The following is a 22,751-nucleotide window of genomic DNA, read 5'->3' as shown; positions in this document are numbered from 1 at the left end:
GACGGTAGACACGCAGCGTCCACCGATCGGCTTCCTATTTCACCCACCCTTCTGCTGAGCCTTATGGGAAATGTAGTTCCCTCGCCTGAGAACTCGGCGCTCTGCGGGAAACGTCATGACTGTGAACAGGCTCCCCCTCCGCGCCTGCTTTCCGGTGCATTGTGGGAAGGACAACGGGGGGGGGAGTGCCCTCTAGTTTGCGGCGGAGTGCACTGTGGGTAATGTAGTTTCTCTTCCCCCCTCTCTCTCTTTCTCGTTGGGCCTTGTTGATTCCCTGGCGCGCTGCCTCTGAGTCGCAGCGGCACGGGGGGGGGGGAGACAACCACCACCACCACCACCAAACTTTACCGAAGTACCGGAGCGGACAGAAGAAGAAGAAAAGAGTGGAGTACGGGATTTCTTGAACGTTAGAGCCGGATGGTGGCAGGCGGTTGAGGGGACTGGAGGAGAGAGGGGGGAGGGGGGCGGACAGGCGAAAGAGCCCGGTACGCGCGTGCGCAGGAGGACGCCGTGGCGGCGGCGGCAGCGCTGGCGCTGGATAGTGAAGTTGGGTGAAAGCGCCGCCGATAAAATGGTAGGTTGGGGGGGGGGAGAGAGAGAAGCAGGAGAGCAACTGCACCGGTTGTGATACCCCCTCCCTCCTCCGTGTGGTGGTAGATAGGAAGCGAAGAAAGCTCATCCTGTGGGATGCGGGGGGGGGGGAAGAGACTAGGACAGCCTCCGCCTCAAAAGCAAAGTGCAGAGCAGCCGCCTTCCCTCCTTTCCCCCCCCTTCCTTCCCCAAATAACCCCGTCCCTCACTCTTCCCCTCCCCCCTTCGCCGCCCCCCGGGTGGATCAAGGAAGGTCATGAGGGAGTCGAGCAGAGCGGGAAAGAAAGGCTGAAAGATCTCTCTCTATCTTTATCTATCTTTCTAATCTGTATCTCTACCTATCTCTCTATCTTTATCTATATCTATCTAATCTATCTATCCTATCTGTCTCTCTATCTAATCTCTCTCTCTGTCTAATCTGTCTCTCTAATCTCTCTCTAATCTATCTCTCTATCTATATCTATATATCTCTATCTCTATCTATCCTATCTCTCTATCCTATCTATCTCTCTATCCTATCTATCTCTCTATCCTATCTATCTCTCTATCTCTGTCTATCTCTATCTATCCTATCTCTCTATCCTATTTATCTCTCTATCCTATCTATCTCTATCTATCTCTCTATCTCTTTCTATCTCTATCTATCTATCCTATCTCTCTATCCTATCTCTCTATCCTATCTATCTCTATCTATCTCTCTATCTCTGTCTATCTCTATCTCTATCTATCTCTATCTATCTATCTTCGCTCTTTTCCTCCTCCCGTGAAGGACTCGAGGCGGTTGCAAACCGACAAGCCGGCCGGCGGGGGAGGTTGGCATACCTGTCTGTCTGTGTCTCTGACTCTGTCTCTCTCTCTCTCTGGCCATGGTTCGTGTTTTTGGGAACCCCAGCCCCAGCGGAGGGCTCGCAGTGGTGGTACCGCTAGGACGGGGCTGACTCTCAGCAGCACCGACACGTCCCTTTCCCTTTTTTGGGCAGGGGGAGAAGCTGGCAGGTTGCTGGAGCCTGACCTCTGTTCCCCTTCCAAAACGTCGCTGTTGTTGTTTTGCCCCCCTCCCTCGCTGCGTTTTGCCGCTCCTGCTTTTTTACAGTTTAGCCCCAAGATTTAACTTTATAGGTATGGACAGTTCACAGTGGGTAGCTGTGTTAGTCTGTCTGCAAGAGTCCAGTAGCACCTTAAAGACTAACAGAAATATTTTCTAGTAGAAAAGGGCAAGAGTCCAGTAGCACCTTAAAGACGAACAAGAATATTTTCTGGCAGGGTATGAGCTTTCGTGAGCCACAGCTCACTTCTTCAGATACCAAATGCAGAAGACTCAACATCATACCTAAGGGACTAAGAGTAAAGAATCCACTGCAGTCTACTTACCCCACTAACCAAGGTGAAAGATTGTGTCATGCTTTCTCCAAGAAACTACTAAAACATTTGATCTGTATCTGAAGAAGTGAGCTGTGGCTCACAAAAGCTCATACCCTACCAGAAAATATTTTTGTTAGTCTTTAAGGTGCTACTGGACTCTTGCCCTTTTCTACTTATGTATAGACAGATATATTTTTCCCCCAGCCTTTCTTTGGCTTCCTGAGAAGCCCCAACCTGCTCTGTGGAAGAGCTGGGGAAAGTTGGTGTACAGCTGCCCCAGAGCTGCTGGTGTACCCGTGTGCGCGTCGAGGCTTTTTGCTTTTGCACCACAGAGGTCTGCCTGTCTGAGGCCAAATCATTTCCACATTCCTTTCTGGTTCCCTGCTGGCACTGTGCAACTATCTGTTTTCCCTGTTGTTCTCTCGCTGAGTCGAAATAAGCAGCTTCTCCGAGAGGAATCGACACTGAAGTGTCGATTCTCCGAGAGGAATCGACACTGAAGTAAAATTGGAGGCAGAAGAAACTGGCTTGGCTGCCCTAGTTCTGGAGTTGGCGGCTGTCATTCAGTAATAAGCGACAGATGATTTTATACACACACACACAATTTGCCTGTAGAAGCATTAATACTAAAAGCCTTTTCCATGCATCCTGTCCGTGGAAAGTGGGTTTTGAATGAAAATCACCAAAGGAGCTGCAAGAAATCTGGTCTAACTATACATGTTTGAATTTGGCATTGGTAACTGGTAAATACAGAAACATAGGTTTACTTTTTGCTAGAATTTCATCTTCAGCAAAGTAGCTGTAAGGATCAGTTCATACAGATGTCCTAATTGTAAAATACGGAAGTCTCACATGTAGCTCATCGTGTGGGATAAGCTGTGTAGCAATTTTCATTTAATTTTTTTTAACTAAAGTGACTTTTGTATAGGAAACTCCATCATGAGTGATGTCTCTACATAATAAAATCACAAGGTATTACAGGGTCACATAGATAATACAGAAATGTAACTGAAATATTTAAACAGATGGAATGCACATCTAAAGTGACTTCATCTTAATTTTCATTTTTGTTTTGTAACCAAAGACAAGTTGGATTAAGTGCCAACTGCTGAAAATGTTCTCTGCTGCATCCTTACATATATTCATTGTAAATAATTTCAGGGCAGAGATGTATTTTTATCCCAATTTCATTTATTACAGTACTTTCGTCTTTGAATAAATATAAGTTCTGTAGCTTTAATTGAAAGTATGTGAAGAATTTAGGTACTTTTATGTTGGACGCCAGTTGTACAACTAGGAATATAAAGCTTAAGACTGAAATTTATTGTTTTCAGATTTTTTTAAAAATAAAATGTACATATAGGTGCTGTCATTTCAGTTTTCAGAAGAAAGTACTGTCACAAACTACAGACGAACAAGGATTTCTTTGTTATTTTAAAGTGATATTTGTCACTCAGCAGAGGAACTAAATCCTTCTTAAAGATAGGCAATTGTAGTAGAATTCTGAAACAAACTTCTGGATTAGCTTCATTGGCTTTCCTGCTTCTTTTGCATCCCAAAGCATAAACTTAAATCGTCTCAGAAGGACAAGGTCCGCCAGTTTATGGCATTTACCCAGGCTGGTGAAAGGACTGCTATATACTGCTTAATGCAGAATGAGTGGAAACTAGAAGTGGCAACAGACAACTACTTCCAGAACCCAGACTTGTACTACAAAGAATCCATGAAAAATTCAATAGACAGAAAGAAATTAGAACAATTGTATAACAGGTACAAAGGTAAGGTTTATTTTTTCACTTTTTTAAAAATTTGATTTCTACTTCAGCTTAGACCATCAGAAGGGGGGAAAAAGGTTTCAGTCCTGGGAAGCAAATCCTATTGAAGTTCTGTGGAAGCGACTTTTAAGTCGGCATTCTAAGTCCCAGGCTATAAACATAAATATTCTGCTTTAATGATGTATCTGTATATTTCTGTAGCAAACGAAACCTCTTAAGGGTGAACTGGTTCCCCCGCCCCGTTATCTCTTACAGTATTCAATATAGAGTGATTTTATTTTTAATTTTAAAACAGTATAAGCAGCAGAGAATACGCAAGTGGTAAGGATAAACTCTCTAACCACTAAACTGTTGGTATGGATGAAACATCTCCAATTATGTGTATATTACAGTATTTGATTCCTTACACATAAAACCTGTATTGAGAGTTTTAATTTTTGCAGTGACCTGTGATACAACTCCAAGCACAGATCTCTTGCTTTACCATGAACTATGGGCATAAATCAGATGAGCATCTAAATACGGATGCTGTGTCATTCCATCCCCAACCCCTAGCATTTCTTTCAGTGGAATGTCCACTTGGATGCACATCCCAATGTGCATTACCAGCTGCACTGGGATACTAATATGTACCATAGTACAAATGAAAGTGGATGTTTATCTCATTTATGCCTGTGATTCTTGGTCTAGCAGGAATCTTGTTTCTAGTTGTGGGTATTCTTAGTTGCATCAAGGCATAAGTCTAAATTCTATTCTGTGGGTTTTTTTTAACTTCCAGTGTATACAAAAAGTTGTACTGATTTTTTCATTGGAATTTGAACTAAAAAATAATTCTCAGTTTCAAGAACTTAAAAACAGCATCCTTGGTTCCATCTTTGTGCTCACACGATACAGCAAAAATTATTGTAGCTCTAGACAGCTAATAAATCATTGACGGAGGGGGGAAAGTATGTGTTGAGCTTTTAAAATTAAAAATTAAGCAGGAAATTGGCATGAAGGACATTAAGAACTAGTAATGTAACAAATATTTAGTTCACAAATATAAATGTTTATAAATGTTTGCATATAAATGCCTTCCTCTCACAAAAGATTCCATCCTGAATTCATAGGTTCTTATTTATTGACATCAGCTAGGTGCATGCTACTGGGCATGAGAGTTTTGCCTACTTAACCGATAGTCAATGCTTTATCCTGGGGTTGTTGTTTGTTTGTTTTCCCTGTGCAGCATAACCAAATACGCCAATTCTGCATGGGTAATGTTTTTCCAGAAATAAATTTTCTTCCCATGTATTGCTGAATCTTGTAAGATCAGGATATTTATGTGTAATACATAGTTAAAATAAATTGAGGACAAATAGTTCTATTACAGACACACAGTAGCCTTAATTTCTTCTAAATGTTTAGTATCTACAGAAGCAATGGAGAATATGCTTCATTTGTCCCAATTAGACGTGCAGCTGTTTCATTGGTAAACTATTTTTATTTAAGTATGTACTTTGCTGGGATTTGTATTCTATGTCTCAGAAGTTAAAGTTAAATGATATCAGTATTTTGAAACTTATGTTAACTTGAAAAGTGAGTTGATCTTCCAGTCTTACACCTTGATCACAAGCATAGTGGTTTCTACCCAACAACCCTATTCTGCTGTCAGGAAGACACTTCCACTGTTGAATGGGAGAAACTATCTCCATCAATTTCTCCCTCTCACTGCAGATCTGGACATTGTACCCAATACTGTTCTGGGGGATCCCCTGAACTACGGAAGTAGTGTTTGGGGGGGGAGAGAGGAATACAGTGGGTGAGAGAGAAAAGAAAACCCTGTTGCACAAGTATTTTGCTCAAGGTTGTCATTGAATGTAAACTAGTGTCAAGAATCCAGAACTCTACACGTGCATTAGATCGGAAAAATTTACCAATGCAGTGCACCTGCTTGTTTGCTCATGTAATTGTTAATCTGTTTGCTAACACTAAATTGTTCACGTCTTAGTGGTTTTGTTTCTTTGTTAATACCAGTCATCGTTCTCTAAAATTCCATATTTACAAGATTTTCACTGTCATTGTATCCATACTTGAAATCTTCTCCCCCGGATCCTATTTTAGTCATTGCTTATATAAGGCTAGTGGGTATCTTAACCCTTTTCCAAAGTTTTTATAATCTTTGCCATTCTTGGGCTTTTGCCTTCTAGAGACATAACAGGTAAATTCGTGAAGCAAGAAGGTTCAATTGATTTACATTTTATACTGCACTTTAAACCCCTGTTGTATTTTATATAGGAGCGGGAGCATGTTTTGCATTCATAAGTTTGGATGTAGTTTTGTGGTACAATTTGCTGTGTATGTATGTATACACACACACACTGTCAGAGTGAAAAACTACATAGTGGGATCTTATAGTCCTGAAGATTCCGCTTCAGACTAAGCATACAAGATCTGATTTGTAAACCCTTTTCCATAAAATTCTTTTCCCTGTATCCATAGTTATTTTCTCTTTAGTTATACTCGTCAGCACACTTACTTAGCATTTCTATATTGCTTGTCCACCACCAAAACAGCACTCAGAGCAATGTAGATTTCATTGACACTTGTAAATTTACTTAGGAGTGAGATATTGCTAGCAAATAGCTGTCTCTTGTTACTGATAAGGTTCTGCTCTGTGCTATTTACTTTTCTAGAGGTATCAGCCCTGGGACAACCAACTTTAAATTGTTGAATTAATTAAATACTGATGAATAAACAGGTATACAGGAATGATTAGCTTGGTTGCCCACGAGACCTGGTTTCTTGCTTCCTATTCCCTTTTGTGCCTGATACTTGGTAAAAATTAATGGGGAAGAGTGGCAGGCAGGGCATGTGTAACAGTTCACCTGCATCCAGCCTTTTACTGTGATGCTGTTTGCCAGCACAAAATGGATACTGGCTTCCTTTTGAAAGAGATACCACTTCCTTGTGATGCTGATATCTTTTTGGAAACTTACTAGTGTAATAGAGTGTGCTAGACACAATTTCTGTTTGCCAGAGTTAAACACAGTCTCAGGATTGGTGAATCATTGCTAATTGGTGAGGTTGCATATTATGGGTCACATTATTTAATTAGGCTGTTTTTGTTATGGTGTGCTCCTATAATTCACCCCCCCCCCCATTAAGTCAAAGCTGACTTATGGCTACCCCATAGGGTTTTCAAGGCAAGAAATGTTCAGAGGTGGTTTGCCATTGCCTGCCTCTGTGTCATGAAGCTGGTATTCCTTGGAGGTCTCCCATCCAAATTCTAGCTAGGGCCGACTCTGCTTAGCTTCTGAGAACTGACGAGATCAGGCTAGCCTGGAGCTATCCAGGTCAGGGCTGCTCCTATAATTGGGAACAAAAATATATAATAAAGATTAAATTTCTTTTACAACTATGGGTGATAGTTTGCTAAAATATAGATTATCCTATCCTCCTGTATCTCAAAAAGATACCTGCTGATGTTTTGGTAAAGTGCAAATTGACGTATATTTCATCAGTTAAAAGAAAGGTGTATTAATTACTTTAATTAGCTGACTGCTCTAATAGCAAACATGCAGTAACAGCTTTCCTTTTATTGGTATTGTAGTGAATTTAAGATTAGCAATTATTCTCCAGTTTAAGAGAGGTCATTAAGAAGAGAAAGGATTTCTCATGTGCATAACTGCTCCAAAGGCAGGATGTTGTGGAAAGGAATAGAGATTAATCCATATTATTAAAAATAGAAAATATGTTCTCCTTGTGTACATTATTATGTCTTATTGCTTGTTAGGAATATGCCAGACATCCCCTAGTTCCCCGGCATGCCCATTCCAGTCAGGTGGATGAAGAAGCTTATCATTATTATGATTATGGAGAACATAAATAGCTAATAGTGGTGAAAATACTACCTAACCGATCAATGTAAAATACAAGCATAAAAGTTTATTTTAAATGTCACAGCAGGTGCTTCAGCTGTAACATTAACATTTGTAGAATATCTGTACAGTGAAATTTAAATGGACCATTTGAATGTTTCTTCAAATATTGTAAATGTTAAGAAAATCGGGGAACATAAACTTGTTGATGTTATGGCTAAGTTGTTGTGGCACGTGGAATAAATTAACTAAGTTAAATTATGTAGCTTCTACTGGTTTTTTGCCTTACAGAACATCCAGGCTGACCTTTCCCTAAGGAAGTTGGTAGGAATATGCTATTTTAAGATCTAATATTTTTTTCTGAATAAAAATATTAGGCATTAAAAACAGCCTGTGTTTGGGGTCTTTCTTGCATTGTACTTGGTTCTTTGGGATAGTAACTTTTATAGACGTATTCCTAATTAAACCAAGACTTTTGCCATTGGATTAAGCAGAGTGAAGGTTGGTCTACAAATTCCCTTTTCTAAGCCTCTGAGCTGGCATATTTGCCTGAAAATACTGTTACATCACATCTTGTGATTTTTTTTGCCACTAATGCCAAATGACTTGGCCCTAGGTGCTCTTGAATTTCTTTTTTTTTAATGTTATTTATTAGAAATCTTAGAGTGTTTAATTTTATAACAAAAAAGTTATGCTTTCTGCATTCTTGGAAAATCCCCTATGTAAAAATCCCTGGTTGGGTAGTCACATTGTACTGTTTTCCTATTGGAATTTGCCTATGAGATTTAAGATTAGATATACTAGAGTAGATCCTACCCGTATATTACCACTCGACTGGGCAGCGTTTGAATTTTTCCCTCAGCCTAACTTTAGTGGTTTAGTGGAGGAAGGCTCCTTAAGCAAAAGGTTAGATCTATACCACTAATTCTTTAAAATAGGGTTGTGTGTGTGTGTAAAGTTCTATCAAGTCGCAGCTGACGTATGGTGACCCAGTAGGGTTTTCAAGGCAAGAGAGGTAGTTTGCCATGGCCTTTCTCTGCATAACGACCCTGTTACTAGTTGATGGTTTCCCATCCAAATACTAACCAGGGCCGATCCTACTTAGCTTCTGAGATCTGAGTGACGAGATCAAGCTAGCCTGGGCTATACAGCTGAAATTATTCAGGGCCATTTTTTACCAAATCAAGTGGGCCTTAACAGACATAACTGCAGACAACTCGGTGTTTTCTTTTTAATCCACTGTTAACTTTGTGCAAATCTTTTTGCCCAGTGTCATTCTCTTACTAATCCTGCATGGGCTTCTCTGTTAATCCTTATTCTTTCCCCCCTCTTTATTGTATTCTCAGTCTTCTTTTTCAGACTGGTCTCTAGACCCTTTGTTCTCTTTCTCCAACTGTATCTCTCTGTGCTCCATCTCTCAGGTATATCCCACTGTTTCTTATCCTGTAATGTTGTCTGCAACCTTTTCCTTTTGTATAGTCCCCAGCGTTCTTTTCTACACCATCACATCTGCAGTCTGCCCCCTACTTTTTTTCAGTCTCTTCTCTGGTCTATTCCTGTCCTCTCCACCCCCTCATCTCTGTATCACTGAGTTTAGTGATTACACCACACAAGGCATTTGGTGTCTGAGCAGTTCATACACATTCTTAGATACAGGCAAGTTACACAGTACCTGCTGCTTGGCTGCAGCAGGCTGGTAAAAGTAGTGTTAATTCCAGCTCCACTGTGCTCCTCTGTATACAGAAAAAGGAAGAGCAATACATTTCATGATGCAGGCATTCCTCCTTCTCACTCCGCTTTTGAGGAGCTTGGGGAGGCCTACAGAGAGATGGGAAAGGACCCCAAACAACGTGTCTGGAATTTTCCTGGGGCTGCAAATGAGTGGGGAGGCACAGTTAGCTTATCGGCTTTATATTACACAGTGTTGCTTTAAAATATGTTTTCCTGTTATTGCTGAAGTTCACTGTAATTTACAAAGAAAGGGCATTTTATGTACACTCAGGCTCATCAGGTGATCTCTAAATCATCTATTTAGGACTTGGCTGACATAGGTATAAATCAAGAGTTTGTATTTTTGTAAAAGTTTATGATTAAAAAATAGATTAGCAGAATGATTTGGGATAATGAAAGTCTGAAATACGGCCTGCAAGTTCTTAATGTAAAGCATAACATTCTGTTTTGTTCTTTTTCAAATGCAGACCCACAGGATGAAAATAAAATTGGCATTGATGGTATTCAGCAGTTTTGTGATGATTTAAGCTTGGACCCTGCCAGTATCAGCGTTTTGGTTATAGCATGGAAATTCAGGGCAGCCACTCAGTGTGAATTCAGTAAGAAAGAATTTGTAGATGGCATGACAGAACTGGGGTGAGTATGGCTGCCTTTCTTAGTAGAAAGGTCTGTCTTTGTAGAACATAGATAACTCTTACTTAATTTGTATTTCCTTCCTTAATTTATGTTCATATGACCTGAACTGTCATCCAAGAAGTCATTTATGTATAAGGGAATCCAAGGATTTATTTGTGGCATTTACTGCCACAGCACCTTCAGCCAACAAAGTAAGCTTGCCTTGTTCACTGTGGGATCCGTCTCAGTAAAAGCTACAAAAACACTCTTAGCTGTCCAGATGGCTCCATCAGATGTCCATAAATGTCTTGGAGTTGGAGCTTTCCCCCAGTCACTGTGTTTGGCCTGTTCACTTTGATTTAATTCATACATACATTCATATATATGAATGAGTATTTTGAATTCATTTGATGTAAATTTCCAAGCCACCAGGTCACTTCTGTTTTTGTTTCACCTGAAATCTCATTTATCTGACTTAATCCAGAGAAGATGAAGATGGTGATATTAAAGGCACCCTGTTGTGGGAATTGCTTGTCTTGCAACTGAACAGCATGAATATTTCCTTGGTTCGTCTTCAGCAGTATTGAAACGCAAACATTGCCTCTCTGCGCACTCCAGAGAGTTGTTTGGGAGCATTTCACCTTAAAAGTAAATCTTGTCATGATTATCTGTGCCTTTGTTGTCCAGTTTATAGCATCAAACTTCATTAAAGTCAGATTTGAAGATTCAGAGTGTAAAGTAAAAATAACATTACATGTGATAGCCTATTTCTTTTTCATAATACTTTATTGGTGCCCAGTTGTTTCCACATAAAGTCCCCTGAACATCACAGTGTGAACAAGGAAGGGGAATAGTGCCCATACTGTACATAGATTTGCAGGCGTTCTGCTATAGCAGTTTGTTAGCACAGATGTGTGAAAGTGATGCCCTGCACAATTGTCACTGTAGACTGGTAGCCTGTGAGGAGGGCAAGTACCAGAGCCCACTTTTGTTATGCACACATCCAGGTCAAATTATGTGCAACAGGCCCTTTATGTCACAGTTGGGCAACATCAGGGGCTCTACAGAGACGCTGCCTGGAATGAAGAAACCAGCCAAACCAATTCTTTGGAGCGTCTTGACAGTTCATCCAGGTGCCAACTCCACTTCACTGCTTCCTCACATGAAGTGGTGGGTTTCTTTTGGATATAAGATTGTTTTGTTATTTGATGTATAGGCATTAATACACATTAGCATGGGTCTGGGATTGTTATATTTGCCTTATAGTCTCATATCACTAACATGAAGAAGGTGGGCATCTGTAAGAGACAGTCGGGGGGGAAACAGGGTAGAATTAGCCATCCTCCTGAACCTCCCTTACAAATGTCCTGATTTTTTTAATTAACTCAGTAAATGTGGATTTGTGCCATGCATTTACTGAGGTAATGTGCAGTTCTTCACTGTTTTATAGCTGTATTGTGATGGTAACTTTCAAGTCGGGGAAGGGGCTGTTTTGGGTCCTGAAAGCAGGATAATGAATGAAAGGAGATATGAAGTAGTTGTTCATTTCTTTGGATCCTGATCATATTCATAATCATAGCCTTAAGATAATAAAAATTACCTCAAAGAAATAGAAAAAATGTTGAAACTTTGTTTTCAGTCTTCTAAACCTGTATAATTTTCAGACTTAATGAGGTTAATTTGCTTAGTGTTGTTTCATGCCACACCTCTTTTAATTGTTTTGTAAGTTGCAGTACAATTTTTACCTCCCCCTTACATTGAATGTGAAAGTAAAAGGAGCTTGTAGGGTAAAACTGATGACTATTCCATTCCTGAACTGTCAAAGAAATATCCTTAATGAATTGTAGGGGTTTTGGTTGTTGTTGCTGCTGTTGTTTTCAGCTGGAGCCATGTTCAGTGAAACTTTTTATTTCTGTTACTTTGGGATATCTTTAACCCCCTACACTGAATTGGTACACTACACTTTTGGATTAGTAAGGTAAATGTTTGTTAACCAGCACTCAGTTAACTGGAAAACTAGATTAACCAGCATGCTAGGGAACTGATGCCTGCTCCACTCAGCCTGGCAACTGCCAGAGGTCAATAGCCATGCCTGGCACTTGACTGACACTGTTGCCCTCTTACCACCGCCAGGCTGGTCCTGTTGGCCAGAAGTAGCAAGCAGTGGTAGAATTGGCTGCTGTTCTTGGCTGGGTTTCAGGTCTGGCCACCTTGCACTTGGCACAGCTGCCCGATCGCCACTGCTGCCAGGGAAAAGCTTTGTTAACCAGTATATTAGGTTATCTGGCAACCCCTTTCCCCATGTATATTCTTTGTTAGAGAAAGTCTGATTTCTAAATGCGTACTAGACCTATTACTCTCTTTTTAATATTAACGATATTAATCAAAATCCATAGTGTATCTGTGAAGTAGTTCTTTTATAAATGTTTTTGTCTCCTTTTTATAATGTCTTATAGAAATAACATAATCTTTTCATCAGGTGTGATACTACAGACAAGTTAAAAGCTCTTTTGCCAAGACTGGAACAAGAATTAAAGGATCCAATGAAATTTAAAGATTTTTATCAGTTTACATTTAACTTTGCTAAGAATCCTGGACAGAAAGGTTTAGGTAAGTCCAAAGAGTATGCTGAAAGACTGAATTCAATTACTGTTCCTTCAGTAATACGCTTCTTCACTACATATATCTTGGGCAACTTCAAAGTTTGCTATGGCACCTTAATAATTTTTATCGCTTGTAGTTTGAGGCGTTCTGGCCAGATTGTAAAACATGGCCGTTGTAACCAAATGACTTCATTAAAAAGTCATCAATACTTGCACTTCTCTTATTGATCCTGACAATGTTATATATAAATACATTTTAAATAATTTTTTTAAAATTGTATTTGTATTTATATTTTACATAAAATGTTAAAAAGTTACCTTGCTCCACAGATTACCAAATCCGTTGAACCACCAGTTTCAGAGGGTTGGAATTTCTTTCTTCCAGTCACCCAGTTGGCTGTTCAGTAATATGAAAACTAAGTGGCGCTGGTGTGGGGCAGCATTCCTGGGGGTGGAGCTTATGGTAGTCAGCGTCCAGTGCCCCTCCAGCCCAGGAACGCCCCCTTGAACAATAGCGTTGCTGCGCCAGGTTTTTCCTGGTGCAGCATCACTGTTTTCAATGGGGGGGAAGCTCCATTTTCCTTTTTTACCTTTTAGGAAGGCTTGTGGCAACCGGGGAACCTCTTTGGAGGCGCCACAGCAGTGCCTTGGCTACGCCGTCCCCAGCCACCGCAAGGCTCAGGAGCGAGCTGTAAATGTTGCAGAGAGGTCTATTTACATAAGTCTGCTTCCATTTTGTGGAATATATTTTGTGAATAGGAGCCTGTTTCGGTGCCATACCTTATGATGTATCCGTTAGGAAATTCAGTTTATTTTTCTGAATAAGGGAAAGGCATGTGGACTTACAAGCTTAATTTTGAAGAGTTTAGAATGGGTATACAGGTCAGGCAATAACTCACCAAAACACAGTGCTTAAATAGTCACTAATCACCTTTTTTTATGAACAGAGATTTGTGAAAGCTCTTTTCCAGTTCTTGTTAAAATCTTCAGACTCGTTCTCTATTGGTTAGATCATGTATTCAAGGCCCTTTCTCGATTATGGTGTTGTAAGAGGTCAGGCTAACAGTGTTATGTGAAAATAACAGAAGTTGCAAGGGCCTTCTTCATGGGTATTGTGGAATATTTAGATAACTTGCAGTTTTTATGTCAGACTAAATATTTTTCTGTTGTAATTAAAAATTCCTTTTGGCAGAGCAGGGAATGCTCATCATCTAATAAATCTAATACAACTCTTTTTTATTTGTGCTAAATACTATTTGTTATGTGTTAAATCACCTCAGAACTACATTTTTCAAAAATATAAAGACATTTCTAAGAGCTTTTTCACACAATTGCTCGCATGATGACCTAGTTAGTGTTAGCCATTGCTTAGCATTCTAGCATGTGATATATTTTAGAATTCTGCTAGCAGCATGCTCCCACCACGCATGCCCCATAGGGGAAGCTCATTTAGATGTTAAATTTTCTCTGTTTATTCCTATAGCTGGGCGCTGTCAAAGGAGAATGCATAATCTCCGAATAATTTATTGAGTTTTAAAAAATTGAAAAGGTTTGAAAAATGGTTTGGCATGTTTAAATAACAAATGTGAACAGGGAAAGAGGAACTGTGTTACTTTACACTAAATATAATAGATGTCATACTTAGGCTGTCCATTTTTGCTAACAGAAGCTAAGTTTTAGTCCTGCAATCCAGGATTTGCACTGGAGGACAGAAGGGAGATTCAGATTAAGGCCTGACTGATGTTATAACATAGCCAATAATAACCCCGTTATAGTCACAGATTGTCATAAAATTAAGTGGAAAACTTTTCTATTAAATACCTAACACTATTCTTTTGTCACAAAAGCTTGTGTCAGACAGCTCAGAAATTAAACAAAATGTTGTTTTATACTAAACACACAACAGAATTTTATGGTGCCTTAAAAACTAACGGATTTATTGTAGCATATGTTTTCATGAACTATGCAGTGAAATATCAGCTGCAGATACACACACACACACACACACACACACACAAGAAAAAATATTCTGGAAAGTGGAACGTAAAGGGCATGAAATCTGTGACATTTTTATACGAACTCAAAAGTATAGAAGATAAGTAGAGTGACCGTTCACAAGAGCTGTAACTGATAACATTATCTTAGGTTCCCTAGAGAACCCTAACCTTGATTGCATTCTAAAGGAATGAGTAACACTATAAGCATTTGATGAAGTGGGCTGTAGCCAGAGTGTATGCCAAAATAAGAGTGCAATCCTACGCAGAGTTATGCTGGCCAATGGCCGTAACAATAAATTACTGCTACCTATGCAGTTACTCCAGTCTAAACCCATTGAAAGAAATAGATTTAGACTGGAGTAAAGCAGCATAGGATTGCACTGTAAGCCTTGTTAGGCTTGGATCCTATGATTCCCTTCTGTTTAGTGAGGACTCGTTTGGAGCAAGACCTCCTTACTCAGTGGAAGGGAGTCTCACAACCCATTCCTGAGAGCTGCAGCGACAATGGCAGCACCACAGTGTCTCCAAAGAGGTTTGGACATCGCAGCAAGGGTGAAAAAGGGCTTTTTAAGAAAAGAAATTTAGAAAGTGGGGGGGGAAGCCCCATTGAAAACAGCGATGCCGTGCCAACAAAAAGCTGGCGCAGCACCACTGTTGCTTAAAGGGGCGTTCCTGGACTGAAAGCGGTTAGGAAGCTGCCTATTGGCAGCTCCGCTCCCTGGGACGCCCCAGGAGCGCCTCCTGGGACCCCGGCATGAGGATTTGTGCCAGTGGGAGGCCAAGCCGGCATCCAAGGGTCACGCAGCCACGGCAGTCCAGGGGGGCTGGTGCAAGTGGCACTGCGCCGGCATCTGTGCCGGTTTGTATGGTGCAAGTGGCACAGAAGCTGGCATAGGGGTCCTAAGCCCATTCGGGGCCCCCAGCTCAGGAATCGGCTGATAGTGCTGCTAATTTGGTTACCCTGTGTGGTTTTTCTTTATACTGGTTGTTAGCTTACATAAAGTATTGTGTGTGTGTTAAGTGCTGTCAAGTCGATTCCGACTCATGGTGACCCTATGAATGAAAGTCCTCCAAAATGTCCTATCTTTGACAGCCTTGCTCAGATCTTGCAAATTGAAGGCTGTGGCTTCCTTTATTATGTCAATCTATCTCTTGTTGGGTCTTCCTCTTTTCCTGCTGCCCTCAACTTTTCCTAGCATGACTGTCTTTTCCAGTGACTCTTGTCGTCTCATGACGTGACCAAAATACAATAGCCTCAGTTTAGTCATTTTAGCTTCTATGGTCAGTTCAGGCATGATTTGATCTATAACCCACTGATGTGTTTTTTTGGCAGTCAATTACATTTGATTAAAAACCAATTGAAAAGAAAAATGCAGGAACTGCTTCATTAATTTATTCTTAGAACAAGGGAAATGGCAATTAATTTGTTTTTATAGCCATTAAGTAAAAATATTAATGAATTGGGCGCATAGTTCATTAACCTAGAACTTAAGACAGAAGTAGTTAGGGGAAATTTAAAGTTTGTGAAAATTGCAGAATGACAGCACGTTTTGAGGATAGTATGAGGGTTTTTTTCTTTCTGTACTGGAAAAAATAATGCTCCTACAACAAGAGGTGGTTGGATGGGGATTAGTAACACAGATTCAGCAGTTCTGGTGACTTCCCTTCCCCCTCTGTTTGCAGAGAATACGGTAGAGTACTTAATGTGTTAATTTGGATGGGGTAAGAAATGAAGGACCGAAAGTTTGAGACGCTAATAAAGGTCTGGATATAGTCATTGTATCTCAGTAAGAAGAGTTTGTTTCAAGAAGAGAGGAGTTGCAGTTTTAACTTGAGAATGTAATTGAATGGGTATTCTAGATTAAAGTATTCCCTGTGGACTCTTAATATTCTTCCAGAAAGAGAGCTTAGAGTACAGGGTTCTGTAATTACTATTCCGCATATAGAGATGCCTTGCTAATTCATTAGGGTGAACTGCTAAAAGGAGTGTGTTGTATTTCAGCTACACTGTGTGTTGTATTTCAGCTACACTGCGTATTTAAAGAGAGTTTGATGTGTTTGATTAAATAAGACATGACTCATTGCTACCATTCTTGCATCTAGATACATCAGGCAGGCTTGCTGTCCATTGTGATCACACACAGATAAAGATGAAGAGAGCCAGTGCGGTGTAGTGGTCAGAGTGTTAGGCCAAGATCTGGGAGACCCAGATTCAAATCCTAACTCTTCCATGGAAACTTGGTGGGTGACTTTGGGCAAGTCAAATACTCTCATCCAAAGCTCCTTCACAGGGCTGGGGTAAGATTAAAATGGAGAAGGGGAGAAGGTTGTAATCCACTTGAGTCCCCATAGAGGAGAAAAGTGGGGTATAAATAAATAAGAAGAAGAGTTGGTTTTTATATGCCGACTTTCTCTACCCCTTAAGAAAGAATCAAACCAGCTTACAATCACTTTCCCTTCCCACAACAGATACCCTGTGAGGTAGGTGGGGTGAGAGAGCTGTGACTAGGTGGCTTCATGTGTAGGAGTGGGGAAATCAACCTGGTTCACCAGATTAGCCTCCTCCGCTCATGTGAAGGAGTGTGGAATCAAACCCGGTTCTCCAGATCTGAGTCCACCGCTCCAAACCACCGCTCTTAACCACTACACCATGCTAGCTCTGTTGCTTTTACGTTTTGTCCTTGTTTGGCATACATATACACATGTGGTATAAAAATCAATAGCAATGACAACAGTTCACGATATTTCAAAACCCAACCCCTCTTCTTAAATTAATCTACAACTGAAAAGGAGTGCCAGCCTTATCTTGGAAGGTCAGACACAGTGGTGACAAATGTCATTTGTGGGGACCAGCAAGATAAGGATTGCTGTCTCCAGAAGGAATTGTTTGCAGTCATTCAATGAGAATCACATACTGTTCACAAATGACTAGCATACATATGGTAGCAGGCTAGTAAAAATATGTTTAGGCTAGTAACTTCTGCAGGGGTATTTGTAAGGTAATTTACATTGTTGAGGCCTGATTTCAGACCTGGGATTCAGATCGGGATAGTCTTAGGCAATCTTTTCCAGGATAGAGATTCGGCTAGCACGCGAGACCCTGACCTCTCAACGGCTTTTGGTACCATTAATATCCTTTAGGAGCCCCGTGGCGCAGAGTGGTAAGCTGCAGTACCGCAGTCCAAGCTCTGCTCACGACCTGAGTTCAATCCCAATGGAAGTTGGTTTCAGGTAGCCGGCTGAAGGTTGACTCAGCCTTCCATCCTTCCAAGGTCGGTAAAATGAATACCCAGCTTGCTGGGCGTAAAGGGAAGATGACTGGGGAAGGCACTGGCAAACCACCCTGTAAACAAAGTCTGCCTAGTAAACGTTGGGATGTGACGTCACCCCATGGGTCAGGAATGACCCGGTGCTTGCACAGGGGACCTTTACCTTTTTAATATCCTTCAGGACTAGTTGGCAGATTGGGGACTCCACACTCCAGTGGTGGTAATCCTGCTCGTTTGATCAGTTCCAGAAAGTGATTTTTAGCCCCGCTGTAGCTGAAATGCTGGTCCTACGCAATGTTCTTTTCAGTGGAAAAACATAAGATAGTGGATGTCCTGAATCTTTGCAGGCAGCAATGGGCCCACTACTGAATCTCAATACAGAGAAGGCTGATGAAGCATTGACTGATGGTAGTCAGAATTTGTGTGATCTTCCTGTTGTGGGTGGGGTTGCATTCTCCTTTTAAAGAACAGGTTTACAACCTGTGATGCTGTTATATATGCGTCTGCAGATGGAGATACACATCAGCTCTGTTGCATGTGGCATTTTCCATCAAGTTTGGCAGCTGTGGCTGTTCCTTGCAATGAACAAGCGACAGTGTAGTAGCCAGTTGAATCTGGCTGCATAATGGTACCGTTATGAGGAACTGTTTCTGTCAGGTTAATTGCAAGATGGATTTTTGCTAGTCTTTTTTTTTTTTTTTTCATCACGCTGTTACAGATTTAGAGTGAGGCATAGTTTGCAGAAGGTTGGTGAAGTCAAGTTCTGCATGGTTTGGTCAACATAACAAATGGCTGTATGTGAAGTAGTAGCCATGCAGTTTTTTGGTTACTCCAATTCATACAGTGAAAATAATTGAAATTTCATTAAAGGGGGCAGATTTCACAATGTACAGGAAGCACTACAGCTTCTTAATATCACTTTCAATGTAGCTTTGCATAAATTCATGTATAAATTCATGTATAAACACGTTGGGTTGCCAACGTCCAGGTGGGGCCTGGAGACCTCCCAGAATTAGATGAAAAGTTCTGGTAGTTGGTTCTTATCACTAAGAGCCATATAAAAATTATATAGTGCTGTGTCTACTGGACTGCAATGTGTTTGCTTCTCCCAGTGCCCCTTGTATTAGATATCTGTCCTGCACAACTTGTGCTATTGTGGATGTTTACCTGTCTCTATAGGCATTGTGCTTGTGTTGTTTAAACAAAAAATGCCATGCATAAGTAGGACTGGAGAAACTCCAAATACCATGGAGAAGCTTTTAAAGCAGATGCCAAGGATTTTGGAAATACTGTCTTCAGCCCTAAAGGGTTGCTGTACGTGGCTCACCGAAACGGCAACGTTGAATTCTTGGTGTTGTTAATCATGGAAATTATCAACTGTCAAATTCATGAGGATGCATTTCCATTTGTTGGCACCAACTATACTGTCCCATTTCCTTTCCATCTTGGCGGAGTATAATAAGTGTCCTTAAAATGTTAAATTATTGGTAAGGTCATCCCATTTCTGTACTGCTATGACAATGTTTACAGCACAGGTCAGCTAAAGCTTGATAAGCGTCACACATGCCTCAAGTTAGCTGATCTCTGATAAACCTAGTTCTCACGAATTCCAAGATAAATTTAGGTCTAAGACAACAGTTTTGAAACTGCTAAATTCAGTGAAGCATGAGTAAACATGTGTAGAGTTGGCTTGCAAGAAATAATAAGTGAAACAGTGTTGGTTTTAAATCTTAATTTGTCAACTAAAATATGTTTGAGCGAGACTATTCCCTTGGGTTTGTGTATTAGTGCGGTATGGTTACTTGGAATGGCAGGGGTTGAGACACATTGGAAACTAGTACATCTGCTCAACTGCTGCTCAACATCAGTAACTGGAAGTGTTTGAAACTCGTTTGTGAATTGTAGGAGAATATTTAGGCCTATTGTGTTGGATCCAAAGATGCCCTCTGACTGTAAGAAGGAGAATTCTTTTGTGAGTAGAGCTGCACCTTTGGTTCCAAACCATTGTTTTATTTTAATGCCATAATTGTTACTAATTGACATGCATTAATTATACAGAGGAAGAAAGTAATACAAAAGGTGTGTAAAAATATTTTCCATTGTATGTGAAATTACAAAAAAATTGTAATTTCTTAGGCTAGATTATATTGGAATGACAAAATTAGCTCCCCTGAAAAGTTACATTTGTGAGCATGTATCATGGAAGAGTATTAAACAAATATCAGTAGATGAATTTTGTCTGACTTTGTAAGCTTCCATCATACATTGGCTGTCCTAACCCTATTTTACAGAAACACATATAAAAAGATTAATTATTTTACATGATACATTTATTTCTTTCAGATCTAGAAATGGCAATTGCGTATTGGAATTTAGTCTTATCAGGAAGATTTAAATTTCTAGACCTTTGGAATAAATTTTTATTGGTGAGTAGATCTGTGTGTGTGTTGATGATTGTGTGACTATATTGGTGATTTCATAAAGGCATTTAAAATCTAGACTTTAACTGTTTAAAGTAAAAAAACATTGGGTTGGGTCTGCTAACTGTCTGCTAACTGTCAGTGCAGTGGATATTTCTTACCTTCTGCTGCAGCCCACTGAGCTCCCTGAAGTGTTGGGAGTTTGCCAATGAGATGGGGAAATCAGTGACAATCGCCCCCCTCTGTTGACCAAACAGATTCTGGATCCAACCTTTTCCAATCTAATCATTTTTCTCAGTGTTTCAGTTCAGGTTTTACAGAATTTGCTGGAAAACCATGGGTTACCCTCTTGTTGTTGTTTTTGTTGTTGTTGTTGTTGTTGTTGCACAGGAACATCATAAAAGATCGATCCCTAAAGATACTTGGAATCTTCTTTTAGATTTTGGAAATATGATTGCAGATGATATGTCAAACTATGATGAAGAAGGTAAATGATGTGAATGTTTATAATTAAACGCGGTGGTGCTGAAGTTGTGTTGTCCATTAACAAACCACCCTATAAGTCTTTGGGTGAACCTGAGTAAATAAAACTCCAAAGAAAATTATTTATTCCTAGAAATAACTACTCTCTTTTTAAATTTTAATATATGTACTTGTTAGGGGTTTTGCGATAAAATACAAATTATGTTTGGTTTTAAAATGCAGCTAAGTGCAGTGAGCCAACGTGGTGTAGTGGTTAAGAGCGGTGGACTCTAATCTGGAGAACCTGATTCGATTCCCCGCTCCTCCACATGAAGCCTGCTGGGTGACCTTGGGCCAGTCACAGTTCTCTCAGAACTCTCCCAGCCCACGTGGAGGCAGGCAGTGGCAAACCACCCCTGAACGTCTCTTGCCTTGAAAACCCTACGGGTTTGCCATAAGTCAGCTGTGACTTGACAGCCCTTTCCACCACCGCCAAGTCTTTACTATTAACATCTGGACATACAGTTTTGTCCTAATGGAGTGCATATACTTTCAGATGTCCCACTGAATAAAATGTGTCAAGCTATGAATAAAGATGACTGTTGAAAGATAAAATCTGCTTTAATAAACATTTGAGTGTTTTAATTCAAAACTGTTTGAGAGCCAGCATGGTATAGTGGTTAAGAGCGGTGGTTTGGAGCGGTAGACGCTAATCTGGTGAGCCGGGTTGGTTTCCCCACTCCTCCACATGAAGCCACCTGGGTGACCATGGGCTAGTCACAGCTCTCTTAGAGCTCTCTCAGCCCCACCTACCTCAAAGGGTGTCTGTTGTGGGGAGGGGAAGGTAATTGTAAGCCAGTTTGATTCTTCCTTAAGTGGTAGAGAAAGTCGGCATATAAAAACCAACTCTTCTTCTTCTTTAGGAGCGTGGCCAGTTCTAATAGATGACTTTGTGGAATATGCACGACCAGTAGTCACAGGAGGAAAGCGTAAAGCTTCCTAACCATAGACTCTCCTCAGTGGACTTTTAAGTTTGCAGTTTGAGCTGCATCAGGTAATGAAGACATTTTGGCCAATAACTGTGCGCACTCTTTGGTAGTCGTGGTGGGATGCCACCGACAGAATGGAGATCACTACTTCTGCTTCAAAGAAAATGATGGCTGATTCATGGACTCTGCAAGAAGAAAGTCAGAAGATAGCCCAGGCTGTTCGTAGGGTATTGGCTTCAATTATTGTACTGGTTGTATCATATAGGATGTAGATTTTGCATGATTTTATACTTTGGAGAAGTTTAACTAGAGGCCATTTTAGTAAAGTTTTGACAGCACAGCATGCCGTTCAGTTCATAACCCAGGGTGAACACCAGCAGTTACATAATTACAACTGTATTATATTGTACTTATATTAAAAGCAGTATTTGTGGTATATAAATTAAATCCCTGAATAAAACATGTGGTATGTGGTATTTTTATACAAGTTAAATAGCTTGTCTAGATCATGCAATGAAATGTTTTATTGACACATCTCTTCAGCTTTGTGCCAAGATTCTAGGCTTATGAAGAGATCAGACAAATCCATTTTAAAAAGTTTGATTTTTCTCATTTCAGCATTATCCTGCAAGGGGTTTATTTGTTCTTACTCAGTGAAGTCACATAATGCCTGCAGTGTTAAAAAAATTTAAATGTGGGAACAACCAGAGAACTCTTGATTTTTTTCTCAGTTAGTGGCTGCATATATTAAGCATGCTACAGACACAATTTCACCAGAATTGAAGTCTCAATAAGTATATTAAATATCCCTCAGGTGGAGATAGAAATGTATGCTTAACTCTTCCATTGAAGGTGCTTACAGAGAGGCAGTGTGGTTTAGTGGTTAAGAGCGGTGGTTTGGAGTGGTGGACTCTAATCTGGAGAACCAGATTTGATTCCTCACTCCTCCACATGAGTGACGGATGCTCATCTGGTGAACCGGGTTGGTTTCCCCACTCCTACACATGAAGCCAGCTGGGTGACCTTGGGCTAGTCACAGTTCTCTTAGAGCTCTCTCAGTCCCACCTACCTCTCAGGGTG

At 40.4% G+C, this 22,751-nt stretch overlaps 1 protein-coding gene across 1 annotated transcript; it reads left to right on the top strand.

Annotated features, from left to right (window-relative positions):
• Positions 1 to 458: 458 nt before the first annotated feature.
• Positions 459 to 22,131, top strand: DCUN1D2 (defective in cullin neddylation 1 domain containing 2). The gene is made up of 7 exons (XM_056861707.1): positions 459 to 574; positions 3,515 to 3,731; positions 9,784 to 9,952; positions 12,411 to 12,541; positions 20,144 to 20,226; positions 20,611 to 20,707; positions 21,606 to 22,131. The coding sequence occupies exons 1-7, from the start codon at positions 572 to 574 to the stop codon at positions 21,683 to 21,685; spliced, it is 780 nt and encodes a 259-aa protein (XP_056717685.1). The 5' UTR covers positions 459 to 571; the 3' UTR covers positions 21,686 to 22,131.
• Positions 22,132 to 22,751: the final 620 nt, after the last annotated feature.

Source organism: Euleptes europaea, chromosome 16 (genome assembly GCF_029931775.1).
Source record: "Euleptes europaea isolate rEulEur1 chromosome 16, rEulEur1.hap1, whole genome shotgun sequence".
NCBI classification, from domain to species: Eukaryota; Metazoa; Chordata; class Lepidosauria; order Squamata; family Sphaerodactylidae; genus Euleptes; species Euleptes europaea.
Note: the sequence above shows the minus strand (reverse complement) of the source record. Positions and strands in the feature narration are given on the sequence as shown.